Here is a 15179-nt window from a genome sequence, read left to right on the forward strand (position 1 = left end):
CTTCTTGCCAGCAGAGCCATTCAGCTGTGTTGAATTACACTTGGAAGAAAGAAGGAAATCAGCTGAAAGCTGCTTTCTTGACCTGGATATTCTGTACTTGCTGGCAGAAAACAGTTGCAGGCTGACAGGCTCCCTGGAGGAGAGCACCTAGCTGGTTGAGCTGCTGGAGGCATGGGTGTAGGAAGGTTCAGCTGGTAGGTAGGAGTCTAGCCTTACAGGTATGGGCCAAGGACCAGCCAGAGGAACCCCAGCTAGATGGTTGCAGACATTGATTCCTATAGATCTATCCTTCCACGTTCAGAAGCATGATGTCTCATGAGATTAAGGGAAAACTGACTCTTCCAGCTGTATTTCCAGTGCTTTCACAGGATTCCTAGTTCTTCAAGGAGTTGGATGTGTCTTTCCCTCCATTTGAACTTTCCTTTTGCTCCTATTTTTGTCAATCTGCTGGGGCACATCTCTGTGGTGTGGCCCTGCAGCTCAGAAGGGTTGTGTGACAGAGATGTTACAAGGTCCATGGATTTCATATCTCTGGGTTTCTAAGAGGAAGATGCCCCAGGTTGTTGATACTGGGGGATTTATGCACATGGGTGCATGGGTGGCTGAATGAGCCAGCTCTACAGACCAGCTTTGGAGACAGCTGATAGTAGTGTAAAGACTACTGGAACGTGGAGGGACAGCTGAAAGAGAGCAGAGGACACTCCTGGTGGGTTTGTAACGGCCCTGAGTTCTGTACCACTGGTGGGTGTTGTGCAGCTACATAAAGGAAAATGTGTGACAAGTCAAACCTTTTGCACCTTTGGTGCCAAATGATGGTAGCACAAACCACAGATAGGAGATAAAAAGAGGAAAAAATGATCAAAAAGCATTTTATTTTTTCTCCTTCTTACTGCAGCAGAATACTGCCACTGCTGCTCTTCAGGAGGGAGCTGTAGCACTAACAGCCACTAGAATGTCACAGAAGCATCAGGAATATCAGGACTGTGTGTGTGATCTGGTGGATAGCTATGGGTAGGGTTTCTGTTCTAGCCTAGCTCATCTTGTCCCATGTTAGGAAGTGTGGTGCATAAGGCCTTTTCAAAAGTTGCAACAAAACCTGCTACTTTCTCCCCCTCTTCCTTTTAGCTGCTAGCTAGGACGTAGGGTGGCTCATCTTTCCTGTGTATTACAGAATCAGAACCACAGAATTGTTTAGGTTGGAAAAGACTTGTTAAGATCATTGAGTCCAACCTTTGACCTATTGCTACCTGTCAACTTGACCATAGCACTTACTGCCACATCCAGCCCTTTCTTGAAACCTTGCAGGAGTGGTCGGTCATTCTACCACCTCCCGGGGCAGCCCATTTCTGATGCTTAACAACCCTTTCCATAAAGTTCTTCCTGATGTCCAGCCTGAACCTCCACTGGCACAGCTTGAGGCTGTTTCTTCTCATCCTGCCACTTCTTACCTGGGAGAAGAGTCCAAACCCCACCTGGCCACAGTCTGCTTTCAGGCAGCTGTGGAGAGTGATGAGGTTCCCCTGAGCCTCCTTCTCTCCAGGCTAAACCTGGAGAGGCTAACCTCAGCTCCCCCAGTCACTCCTCACAAGACTTGTATTCCAAACCCTTTGCAGGTCCATTGCCCTTCTTAGGACACGCTGCAGCACCTCAATGCCTTTCTTGTACTGAGGGGCCCAGAACTGGATACTGGTGTGGCCTCACCAGTGCTGAGTACAGGGGGACAATCCCTGCCCTGGTCCTGCTTGGTACAGGCCAGGATGCCATTGGCCTTCTTGGCCACCTGGGCACACCCTGGCTCATGTTCAGCTGCTGGCACCAGTACCCCCAGGTCCTTTTCCTGTGGGCAGCTTTGCAGCCACTCTGCCCCAGCCTGTGGCACTGCCTGGGGTTGTTGTGACCCAAGGGCAGGACCCGGCACGGGGCCTTGTAGAACCTCACACCACTGGCGTTGGCCCATGATCCAGCCTGTCCAGATCCCTCTGCAGAGCCTTCCTGCCCTCCAGCAGATCAGCACTCCTGCCTGACTTACTGTTGTTGTGAACTGACTGAGGGTAATCTTGATCCCCTCATCAGATCACGCAGGTGTAAAAAGACCTCATCTTCCTGATGCTAGTATTTTTAATGGGGAGTAGTAGCCCTTCTAATGATGCACTGTAAATTGAAAGACACTGCAGAGATTTTAGAAGAAATCGTGCATTTGTGCAGCATAGTACAGCCCTGTCAGGAGTTCAGAGGACAACTGCCTTGCATGTCTCTGTCATATGAAATCTGTATCCCAGCAAGGAATGTGTTGGAGGATTTTGCTTTTGGCTTCTATTTTGCAACATTTAAAGCAGAACAATTGGTATGCAGCTTTATTTGAGAGGTAAATTTAGGGAGGGAAGTCAGGCTTGTGCTATGCCAGTGGTCTAAGTTCTGATTTTATCAAAGATACAGACAAAAGGATCTAAGATTCTTGCCCAGAAGCAGAATAATAGCAATTTAAAAAATTATAAAAATGAAAAGTGCAGAAACTCTGAAAAGTCTTTTGTGGCATTGCAGGCACTTCCGTTTTGTGTGCAAATTTGAGAAATACTCCAGATAAACAAGGCCAGCTGACTTGGTTCTGCAGAAAAATCAGATGCAGGAGGCATAAAACAGTCTTTGCTAATAAATGTGTATGGTTCATTGATGTCAACAGAATGTCAGCAAGAACCGAATGGGGGCTCTGTGTAATTTAGTGACGTGAAAGAAGATCATCCATGATTGCAGAAAGCTTTCATTACAGCTGAAGAAGTGAAACAGAATTGCATTGTAAATGGCAATAATTGGTAAAACTGATTATTGGATCTAGTATGCAGCTAATACACAGTACAGTAGAAGTTGTTACCATGTCTCTGAGAGGCTGGTAAATGCCACTATATTGCTTCTGCCGGTAAGTAGCCAAGATACACGTACACCAAGAGAAAGATCCAAAACAAACTAGGCCTGCCTGAAATGTCGCTTAGGGCTGTTATTTCCTATGTGCCTGTTGCCCATGCTACTTCATGTCCATACCAGTAGCTCTTTGGAGCTCATCAGTATGCTTTAAGCTACATTGTTTTCTCCTCCACAAAACAGTTGAACAAACATCATGGGAAGAGCAGGAGCTCCTTACAGAGGACTGGTACAGAGCAGGGTCACAGACATGCACACTGGAACCAGAGCTGCAGATATGGCAGGATTTAGATATTTTATTTTTTCCCTTGTAATTGTATATAAGATTGTGGCAGTTTTTTGTTGTGTCTGGCTTGGCGATGCAACTGATACCGCATATCAGAGAGAGCTTGGTGTGCAACAAGCACCTTCCATTTTTCATGCTTGCAAATATTGCAAGGCACTGGTTTGCAGTGGAGTGGGGAAATCATGGCTCCTCATTGTCTGAGAAGCATCCCCATCTTAGGGAATGACAGGGAGGCAGACCTGGCCTGTCGCGAGTGCAACCAGCTAACCCGTGGTCTGGAGGCACTCCAGAGTGGACGCAGCAAGTCAGGAGCAATACCTTTCTTCTCCTTCTCCTTTGCTACTGGTGGGGGATCTTGCTCTGCTTCATGATTTTGTAGGTACAGGAGCTAAATTTGGGTATGAAGGCTCGGCAAGGATTGAGGACCTTACTGCTCACAGGTAGCATGTGGGTTTCTGGGACACCTTGGCTGATCCTGTGCTACTTTCCCTTCTGCAGCTTCTCTTGCCTTGTGCTGTTTGCCCTTCCTAGAGGCATGTTCAGAAGGTGTCCTCTCACCTTCAGGACACCGTCTGCAAGGAGTCATTCTGTCGCTAGATCCTTTCTGCTTCTAGAGAGTTACAAGAGACTTAGCACACTGTTACAGGGTAAAAAGTAATAGACTGCAAAGTTAGGTGATGTAAATCATTATCCCCAGCAGTTGATACTGATTGAGGATTCAGAGCGTTGTCTTAACTTGCAGTTGGTTTTGTCTGCTGTTTTGCAGTCTGTGGTGCGTATGGGTGGCAGTCTTGGACTCCGAGTAGCTGTTGGTCCACTTGAGTTTCCACCAAACACGCAGCCATGTTTCACTTTCAGCTCCTACCTCTTCTTACTTAGCACTCTCTGTCCAGCCTTTGGGAGGAGTAGTAGCTCATTAGAAGGTGAAAGATAATGATCTTTTTTTTCTTTTCCAGAGGGACGGATGCTCATTCAGGACGTCCCTTCCATCCCCAGCAGAGGGCACTTGGAGAGCACATCTGAGTTGGCTGTGGACTCCACCTACTACAGCAGTTTTTACCAGCCGTCCCTGTATCCTTGTTACAACAACCTGTACAACTACTCCCAGTACCAGATGGCAGTGGCCAGTGAGCCTTCCTCAAGTGAGACAGGGGGTACGATTGTAGGGTCGGCCATGAAGAACAGCCTTCGAAGTGTCCCAGCGACATACATGCCAAGCCAGTCAGGAAAACAGTGGCAGGTATGATCTTACAGAGGTGTTACATGGAAGAGTGAGATGGACAACAAGCTGTTTCCTGGACTTGTCTCTGACCTCCTGTTTGCTGGTTTCATGGCAGTGCAAAACCAGAATCATATTCCAGGGTGGCATTAGGACCCATTTTAAGAAAATTAGACAGAATGGGTGATAGCAATGCAGCACAACAAAAGCAGTTACATAGTTGGACAGTGATAATGGTATGGATAAATTGCCACAAGCACAAAGAGCACTCACTTGATTTTATCTTCTGTATTATGTCACAGCAGATTATAGATTGTTTTCCAGAAAAAGAGTCCAACTTAGTTGCCCAACATAATATCCTGAGAGCCTCAGGTGTAATTTCTGGGAGTCTTTCCTCTTCAGAAACATATTCTTTTCCATGTTTCACATCTGAGGTGCTGAGGTGACCCAGGAGACCATGCTGCTGTGCAGTGGTTTGGTTGCAGTCAGTTGAATGTGACATGGCATATTGCTGATTGTGTGTTCTGGCAATGACAGCTTCAGAGCTTGTGCTTTTGACTTCTGTAGTTCACGTTACAGGCAGTACCTGAGAGGTTCAAACCAGAGCTCTGTGTACTTCGTTAGGATATAAAGCAAATCAAGCCCTCTCACTCTAAGACTTGATAATTGTAGCATCCAACTCAGTACTGGTCAGAAACTGGAAAAAGGAGAAATCTGCCAAAGTGGGGGATTCTTGGCAAAGTGGAAACATTTCAGTGACTCTGTTTGGTTTTGCACTGCAGAGATGGTCTTTCCGTCTCAGATTGAACTAGTAAGGCTGTACCCTCTGAGTCTGTGTATGCCTGTGTTCCTTGTGTAAGGACAGGAGGGGGCAGACCTTTTCTGTAGAGCATCAAGACAGGGCAGGCTGCTTCTGCAAAGGCTGTATTGTGAAACCACTCAACAATGAAATGTCCACCAAAACATCCTTGTGTAAGGGAACAGATAGGTCGTCCTGTTTGCTGACAGAGAGTTTCACACCTAGCCAGGTGTCTCTGGCACAGGGACCAGCTCTGAAAGGACATTTTAATTTTTGATACTGAGGAGCTGAAACTAACGCCAGGGCGTTACATCTTTAATCTACAATAATCTTCAATCTTTAATAATCTACATCTTTAATGTAGATTAATGTCAGATTTCATTAGTCTTTGTTCTTTGCAGAGGCTCACATGCTTGAGCATGTAGCATTTATCACTATTCCATGTCCCTTTTTTTGCCGTGAGTACAGGTGTATGGGATAAGAAACTGTCTCTCTTTCTTCTGCGGTGCAAGCCCACGCCATGAGAGCTCTCTTCTCTTGGTGTGTTGATACATGAAGGTACACCTTTTCAGTAGATAGCATCCTCTCTAGCTGATGAATTTGATCACCAGACCAAGGGGAAAATGAGTCAAGGCAGGGTACAGGATTTTGTGAATGGTAATGGGGTGAGATGCCAAGTGCTTTTTTAACTCTTTCATTTTGGTTGATTGGCTTAATCTGGTATTGCACAGTATTTCAGATAGAAGGTTACTTCTCAAGCATCTGCATGCAGCACTTACCTTTCTGATGCATGGAGACACCATCACAACACAAGTGAAGGGTGGCAACATTTGCCTTGGGAAAATAATGTTTTTGCAGGCTGCTAGTCCCACACTTCACCTAGCATTTAGTGTTTGATTTAAAATACGTTAAACCTTGGAATGAAGATGTGGTGTCCTCGTGGTTCTGTTGTCTTGTACAGTCATTTATATAAAAAGTCTTGGCTTAGAGACTCTGTGTCTCACTTGGGAGATTGGCTTTTGCTTGTGGAACCTTTGACACCCTGTAAAGCAATAAGGTTTCCATTAATTTTTATCTTCAGGCCCTTCAGAAACTAACTTCTGCTTAAGTGCAGAATTAATTAATTAATTAATTAAGTCACTCAAATTAGTGAGATACTGAAGAGGTAAGTAAGGAAAAAAGAGATGGCTGTTGTCAGAAAGGACTGTTTTCCTTCTACCAGCAGCTTCAAAGCTGTGGATGTCCCTTGTGGGATATATCACATGATTCTACTCACCTTCATGTGAATTTAGTTATCTAGCACATCTAAGATTTTAATTTCTCCAGAGCAGACCTTTTGGGATCCCTCAGTGCTGTTTTGGTTAGATGTCTGAGCAGAGAGAATAAAGGTGCTGCTTTTTGCCTGCAGAAGTGATGTTTCCCCAGCTTCTAAGTGTCCTAAACTCAGGACCCACTTCTCCTGGGCAGTAGGGCAGAGTGTAGTTCAAGGGCAGTGTTAGGTAACTTACAGGCTGTTTCTCAGACTGATCTGCAAGTAGGATTGTTATTGCTGGAAGAGTTCTGAGTCATAGAGTTTGCGTGCTCTGCACAAATAATCATTAAAAGTTTTAGTGAGAGGCTAGAAAACATTTGGTGGCAGTGGGTGCAGTGATGCTGAGGTTGTAAAACTCCATGTGGCACTGAAGATGGTTTGTTGCAAGGGGAACGAGGTCTCAGTTGCTGCACATGGTTAAACGTTGATTCTGTGCATGCGGGTTACCAGCCAGGAAAGATCACAGAAATAGTGTTAAATGGGGGATGAATAACTGATGAGCTTTCTGTCAAGCACAGTAAGGAATTAAAGGAGGGTTTCATTCAAGGCATGATCCTCAAAGAGGAATCAGACCTTGCTTACACCTTCAGGAGGTTTTGCCGGCAAACCTGTGCATGCTTTTCTTTCTCAGAGGAAATACATAGCTGTTACCTACACAGGGACTTCTGCTGGGCTGGTTGTACTGACTGAATTTATTTTTTACATGAATGGGCTTTTTTAAACCAGAGTCCGGTAGGAGTGAATATTCTTATCTAAGTTCTATTGCTATAACTGTTTCAATCAAAGTTTTTGATCTTTGTTTCTTTGCCAGAATCATAGCTGGGCAGTACCTGCTGTAACCAAACTAGGGCAGCTTGCTCAGGTGTGAGCTCACAGGAGGGTTTCTTTGAGTGTAGAAGTCATCGGTGTGCTCACTGGAAGGTATTCTAGTTTAAGCTGGGTAGACAAGGCACCTGGCTTTTCCAGGCTCACTTCGTGCAGGCTCATGGATCCTAGAACAACTTTAACCACATAGGGAGAATTGCATATTTAATGTAAGCTAACTTCTGGATGCAGACAAGGCCTTGAGCAGCCCAGTTGTCCGCTGTTTCAGAATTTAAGGAGCACAAGAGAATAGCCAGGGAGGAAACATGTGAGTGTGTGTGGGATGAGATGAGGATTAATGCATCATTGAGCATCAGCAAATAAACTGAATCACTGAATCTTTAATGTAGATTAATGTCAGATTTCATTAGTCTTTGTTCTTTGCAGAGGCTCACATGCTTGAGTAGATTCATAAAGGTGCAAATATTTTGTATATTTCTCTGTAGGTTTTCTTCATCTATAGACAGTCACACCAGAAGCTGTATCCATCACTCTTTGATAAGCGTAATGAAGATTATTGTTTTGGTTGAGACTCCTTTGGTCATTTATATTCTGCTGCTCCTGTCAGCTCTAAGGCAGATAATCAGATATGTCTGGTGTTGCACCTGAGGAAGAGACAAGCCTAGGTTGGCAGGAAGTGTAGCAGTTTTGGTGGTTACTGTACATCTCCTTTCACTCCAGTCCTGTGTGAGCATCTGGAGTCTCCCTTGAAGCTCTTGTATTTGCTCATTACAATGGGAGTTTGTGTGCATTCAATCCAATTAACAGTAACATCAGTTTGCCAGCAAAAGTATTGCAAGTCAGAGCAGGTTGATGTACTTGGAAGTTGGTGCTCCTGAAACTGGTCTCACTGCAATAGAAATATATGGGGTGATTGCAGCATTTTCTATCACAGCAAAAGTAAAACCTTGAGGGACACATCTGAATCCAATCAGAGTTGATTTTCTAAGATGACAGAGTGCTGGCATGTGATCCACAGCACGAGTCTCATCCGGACTCGATGTGAGTCAACATCATCCCCAAAAAATGTTAAAACTTCTGGTTCATACAGCTAAACCATTAAAAACTGGCAAGATACAGAAGGTGCCCCCACACCTGGGGACAAGTGGCTGCTTTTTCTTTGTTACTTTGGTAAGTCCAGGCATCCTGGTCCTGGGAAAGGTTAAGGCTAGTGTGGAGGTTTTGGACACATTTCAGAATTTTGTACAATTTCATTTTTCTTATTTTTTTTTCCCCACCTTTAGTGCAACTTGGCAAACCGGTATTCTCACTTCTAGAACTTCTGCTTTTTTTTTACACCAGTTTAGAGCAAAAATAAATACTTGAGAGAGACTGGGAAATTTTAACTCATTTTCTAATGTGGGATTTACATTTACCATTTGGAAACGAAATATTTAGTATTGCTGATGTAGGAAACTCGTTTTTAAGGATTTCTTAGAAGTACTAAACATGAAAAAATTCTCTTTTACTCAATCCAGAAGAATATGACTGTGATAGGACAGCTAGGAGTTTGAAGAATAGCCACTTGCTAGTAAAAAAAGATGGCTCTTTTCAACTTCTGCCACCTGCTTCTGGTTTCTGGCCCAGTTTTTCCTCCAAAAAGCCTGTCTCTCTTACAGAAATTGCAGCCTTACTCTTCACAAGTCAGTGTAAAATGTGTGCATGTGTGTTTAAATATATACACATTGTGCAAGTCACCCAAGACAGTCCCAATTTTATGTGTAAGCAGTGAATTATCTACCGTATTCATAACATACCCTTCACACTACAGATTTATGCTAAAAGTATCCTCATGTTTCTGATAGCTCATGTGTGACATGAATGCAATCCATATTTCTTGGAGGAGCTAATCTAAGTGGTTTATTTTCCAATACTGCTGATAGGGCTATATCTCTAGGTGTCACTGCAGTTGAGATTCTGATGGTAACATATTGTTTATGGGTCACTGCCTTTGTCTAAAAGAATGGGTTGGAACAGAATAGCAAAGGTTAATTAAGTTTGTCTATCAAGGAGGGACAGATATAGATGTGTCTTGTATTTTCTGTGCTAAAATCAAAGTAAGTCAAGGCAGGGTATCATACACTCATTTTTTCCTTGTGCTGGAAAACATGCTTAGCTGGTTTTAGGAATGAAACACCTTGGGCAGCATGAGTGCAACAGTAGTTGTGAGGGGTCAGCACATGCGCAGTATTGCAAGGTGGGAGAGAGCAGCAAACCTGGTTTATAATGCAGAAACTGAGGCAGGGAAGTGTTAAATAACTTGCCACAGTCACACAGCTCACAGGTGACAGAGGGGAGATTACTGATGCCTGAATTTCCCATTTCAATGCCCAGTGGATGCCTTCTTGCCCATGCCAAAAACCAACCTGTGAATTCTGTTGTTCGCAAGCAATGACACAAATGCAATTTTATGCCCGCTAAGATTGACTTCAAGATCAAGACAGAAGGAGAAGGCTATGTTAAACTTTTAAGAGTTTCTCTGGTGTTTCCATAATTACTGAGTTTGGTTGAAGGAAGCTGTTGCTGACTCATGGGTGAAATAAAAGGGTGGAAATCCTGGGTAACATGATTTGGCCAAGGTCATGTGGCACACCAATGGTAGAGCTGAAGGGTTGCACTTTGATCTCCTGTGTTGCTTTGAAACTTTTGCAGCCCTTGTCACCCAGGAGTAGCATCCATGAGCTCTTCCTGTTTGTTTTTCTTGGAAATAAACCCCATAGTCAGGATCAACTGCAAAGTGTGAAGCTGCTGCTAAAATAACAGTGGCTCACAAGGAGATCGTGTCTGGCAGCTCCTGCAAGTAAAAGAATTACACAGGTGATGTTTTGCCTAAATAAGTATCTGGGAAGGGCAGGATCATTTTCTAGTCTCTGAGGCTAGAGAAGTGAGTCACCACTTGCTGCCTGCTTTGTCACTTCCCTGTTCCTGGTTTGGCTACCTTCTCCCCTCAGCTCTTTCTCCGTGAAAAGATATGTAGAGGTTATGCAGATGCTGCCAGAAGCTTGGAAGGAGGAACTGAGCTTTGCATGCTCTTCCACCAGCTGTTGATAAAGGTTTTTTACAGGAATGGTCTGATGCAAGAGTGTTTTCCTCACGTTTTTCCTGGATTTTGCTTTGTGTTTTGTCACTGTTGGACACAGCTGGAGGGCTGCACTGACTGTTTTGCTCAGTGATGAACAAGTCCTGTTTCCAGTTTATCTGTACGAGGGCAAACTGTAGCTGCCTCTCAATTCCTCACAGTGGCTTTGCAAGGCACAGGGAAGGAATTTCCAATGCACTCATGGTCTTCAAATCAGGCTGTATTTATTTGTTCATGAAGTGTAAGCATCCCACTGTTACTTGCAGTACACCTTTTAAAACATTACTATGTGCTGTGTTGTACAATTTAGGGGAACCTGTAAATGTTCCGTAGACCAACTGTGCTGCTCTGATGATGTGTGTCTCCCATTAAAGTCTGTGAGCTACTTGGTGAATCCTGCAGCTGGAGCAGGGCACAAGCAGTGTGTGGCTGGAAGGGAAGCAACTTAGGAGCTCAGCTTGCCCTCTGCAAAGACTAATGCGTGCCCTTCCCTTGCGCAACTCTTGCTCACCTAAAATATGCCTTGTTTTTTTGGTGTGTACTCTGCAGTGATACAAACCAGAGTGGTTTGTGGAACTGCCCCAGCTCATGCCTGTCTCAGCTTTGTTGTAGGGCTGGAAGGGGCAAGGGAGGCAGAAAGGGACACCAAAACGCCAGGCATTCTCCTCCTGTGATACCTGCATGACCCCAGCATTGCCCCTGGACAGGACCTAGGACAGGATCCCAAACCTGGTACATGAGTCTAGCATTTGGAAAGCTGAACTGCCCCGGATTGAAAATAATCTGAATATTCCAGGGCCTCCCCACGGCTGTCCTGATCTCCCTTTCTAGCACTCAAAAACCTGTAAGGATTCCACAGAGCTGCAGGAGTTAATACAGACCAAATGTCCCTTCTCATGAGATAGTGGTCTCCTAAGCCCGCTTTTTAATGGCAGCGCTAAGGTCAAGAATTTTTACAACTGGTTGTTTTTTTATTGTTACTGTAAAACAGGATTGCTAAGCACTATAAAAAGGCAACCTTATGGTTCAGATTTACTGTGGTGTGGATTCTAAACAGTTTAATAAAACAAAACCAAAAGCTTTTAGATTTTCTTCAGTGGTTAATACACAGCATATTCTTTTCACAGCCAAGCCTCTGGCTGTCAGTCGAACTGTGGTTCATAGACTTGGTGTGGGTAATAAGATTATAAAACATGTCTCTTGCTAGCCAGCTACCACACACTAATAATAATAATAGTAGTAATTCATTGCATCTAGAGATTTTAGGTGAGTTGTTTTTTTAAGAAATGGAGAAAACCCCAAAAAAAATCCTGGAAAAAAAAAGCGGTTCAGTGCCAGGGAGGGATCCCTCCATTTTGTTACAGCTGAAATAATGCTGTCTCCTTCGGGCAAGCTTTTCTCAGTTGTACATGTGTGCACATGGCCTTGCACAAGGGAGAGGTGGAGCTGTGTGGTCCGTGGGTGCTGCCCTACCCCACCAGGGGAAGGAAGACAGTGTGTGCAACACAGCAGACAGAAGAGGAGTTTGCCAGCTTTTTTGTTCCCAGTACTTCCAAAGCTGTTGAGCTTTGCAGATACGCCGGTTCAGAATGCCCTTTGGATTGTGCTTTTGGGCAGTTTGTATTGCACTGAGGCAAGGTTTTGTTGAGGGAGTCTTGTTTTCAAAGAGGAGAGTGCCCTTTGTCATAAGAGGAGAGCCAGTGTCAGTGGTTGTTTTGAGTTCAGGCTTCCTCAGGATGACTCATTGAAATTTTGAAGACTAATTTACTATTTATTCTGGATGCAACTTTTTCTGCATGTGAAGGTAGAAAACCAAAAGTTTTAAGTATTGCTTTAATTTATAATACAAAAACTCTTTAACTTTTACAGGCTAAAAGGAAGTCACCCAGTACATGTGCAAGAATATGTGAGTGTGCTGCTGTCAGAAGTCAGGCAGAGGTGCACTTTGCTTCCCTGTGAACAGCCACCATGCTCTCTCTCTCTCTGCACTTAATCTCACTGCAAATCTGCCTCAGAGAGCACCAACAGGGCCACATTATTTGCAGCTAGGCATGTGAAAATGAATATGGAGTTCTTACAGGGACCCCTGGAAAACAAGGGGTGACCGCATTCTGGGAGGTGCTGGTGGCTCCTCCTGGCAGGATCAGACCCTGTAGGTGTCTGCTGGCATGGGGCAGCCATCTGGGACAGCAGGTTCACACCCAGCCTCCGCTGCTCCCTGGCTCTGAGCTTTGCAGCCTAGGAAGGGCTGAGGGATAGGGCTCCAGGCACTGCTGGCTCAGACCCGAGGGAGCTACACTGGAGCTGGCAGACCTGAGGTGAGACGTCTCTGAAAAGGCTGTCAAGCATGTCAGCTTACACAGACATTGTGTAATGGCATAGCTGGGTGTGCATTATTGTTGCTACTGCTATCAATAACTGGTGCAAAACTCTGATATTTTGTCTCTGCCCAGAAGCTTTTCATCTTTCAATCAGTCACTTCCCAGCATACTTAGGGAAACCAGCTAGTGTTACCTTTCCTGTTGAAAATGTTAATCTTGTGAAGTGTTTTGGCTGCATTTTTGGAGCACTGAGGCCACATTGCATTGTAGGGCTTTGTAACAAATAATAGTAGCTGATAGTTCTTTCATAAAACAGAAATTTATGAAAGCATTACCACTTCTCTGAGGAGATCGGTTTAGATGATTTCAGGGCATCGGAGTAGGATAAACTTTGATTTCTGAGTGCTGCCACTTTGCTGCAGTCTGTGGAAGGTAGAAGGCATATCTGACGGACATGTTGCTGACACAGCAGACTTCTGGCTGGTGTCCAGTTGTGGCTCCAAAACCGGCTCTTGTGTAGTCTAAACACAACTTGGTTTTTTTGGGTAACTCAGGAAAATATTTTTCCCATTTTACGGTGTTGCAAGAAAAACAGTGTGTTTGTTTTTGTGTGTCGCTGCTCAGTGCCATGGAGCATATCCTGTGGGAGTCAGTCGATAGGACTGTCCTCCCTAGCCACCCAGCAGGTCCCTGGCAGAGCAGTTACCACCAGTCTGAGATGGGTTAGTCTCTGGGGAGGTGTAGGAGCTGGATGGACACTTCACCTCTGACACTGGCCAGGAGCTTACGCTTCTCTCTGCCATAAGCTGGAGACTCTGCAGGAAGCTGCTTGCATGAAGGTACTTGCTTGTGTGCCAGATGCATCTCCATGTGCAGTAAGATACAACAGCCATAGGTGTGCTACTGCTGCTGCTGCTGCTGCTGGGTTACATCTCATACCACACCACCTGTAGCTGGTCAGTGCGGGCAGACTGTGAACCCACCAAATCAAAAACCCAAGGCCAGCATGTCAGAATTTTACTTTCCATGCACCCACTGTGACTTCCATCAAAGCCGTGGAGGGGTGGAGGGAGGGGATAGTGGGGTTCCCCCGTGGCACTGGGGCTTGGCTTTCACAGGCTGCTGTTGCATTTCTCTCTTCTGACAGGTGAAGGGTATGGAGAGACACCACGCAGTCAGCTCCCAGTACCGCATGTGCTCCTACTACCCACCTGCTTCCTACCTGGGACAGGGGGTTGGCGCTCCCATGTGTGTCCCCCAAATCCTGACCTCTGAGGACACCCCCTCCTTGGAGCTGAAAGCAAAAGGTAAGTGCACCCACTGGGGTACGTGGCACCACCTTGCCTTGGACCTGCACCCAGGAGGTGTGGGTTGCTGCTGGGAAGGAAGCTAAGCATCATAGAGTAGCTGTTTTAAAGATAGTGGCTGATTACTGGAAGGCTTGTAGCGTGGTGGTAGTGGTGGAAGGCTGATGGTGTACAGTCATGCAGTCTTTTACTTCAGAAGCCTCATGGTTCAGGAGTCCAGTCAGTTGTACCTTCTGCACTTACGTATGTCTTTTAAGTTGTACAGTCACTTGAGGTACTGTGTTTGGTGCTTACCACCTGACTCTCTCACAGGAGTAAATGATCTTTACTCTAACCTCAGAATTACCTTTCTTCTCAGAAGTGCTGTGATTTTTTCCACAGGCCTCCCACTGAGCCTTTGCCATCCTTTCTTAACCACATGTAGGAGCTACTCCTGCATCCCAACCATATAATGAAGCCCTTCGCAGACTTGCTTCCATTTTTTTTTTCAAACTCATCATACCATGTTGCTTAATTTAAAACTACTGCAGATAAATCTTCCTTTCCATATTGTGTTTCAGGCTCTCCTAAGTATTACTGTAATCTGCAGTAATTTCCAGCACTGGTGAATTTACCTTGTTGTTTTGACAGTGTTTTTCGTGCTTCCTTGTTCCCTTACTCCCATAGCAGACAGTGCTAACACAGGTGTTAACATGGCTTTGCTGGAGTAGTCCAACTCCACTGAGCTGCCTCTCCATCACTGAATCCGGTCAGTAACTGATGCTAGAGAAATAAGAAGAGAAACAGAGAACAAAATCTTCACACTCTTTGGCATTCAAAGATATCCTGAGCCAGGACAATAAGCTTTTCATGTGTTTTGTTTCTCTGTACCAATCAGTGAACTTGGCAGTTTAATTTTGTAAGGTCTGTGGGAAGTATTTTTTTTCATTTACTTTACACCTGCCAAGTTTTAGTGGGTTGTTTTTGTTTGGTTTTTTATTTCAGAGTCACAGCACCGGTAACAGCATCCATCCTCATCTCCTCCTCTCTCCTTCTACATTGAAATCTGTCTTGTCCTCTTTCTGTCTGGTGGAAGG

General features: G+C 44.9%; 1 protein-coding gene across 1 annotated transcript in view; it reads left to right on the forward strand.

Moving 5' to 3' along the window:
- The window catches only part of DMRT1 (doublesex and mab-3 related transcription factor 1), a gene marked incomplete at its 5' end in the record, with an annotated part of 29436 nt that extends 15232 nt beyond the window's left edge, over nucleotides 1-14204 (forward strand). Inside the window, 2 exons of the mRNA XM_017740654.1 lie at nucleotides 4159-4442; nucleotides 13944-14204. Of these exons, the coding sequence (XP_017596143.1) occupies nucleotides 4159-4442; nucleotides 13944-14189 (530 nt within the window). The remainder of the gene's footprint in view (nucleotides 1-4158; nucleotides 4443-13943) is intronic.
- Between the last annotated feature and the right edge of the window lie 975 nt (nucleotides 14205-15179).

The sequence above is a fragment of the Corvus brachyrhynchos genome, unplaced genomic scaffold, assembly GCF_000691975.1.
Source record: "Corvus brachyrhynchos isolate BGI_N302 unplaced genomic scaffold, ASM69197v1 scaffold467, whole genome shotgun sequence".
Taxonomy (NCBI): Eukaryota; Metazoa; Chordata; class Aves; order Passeriformes; family Corvidae; genus Corvus; species Corvus brachyrhynchos.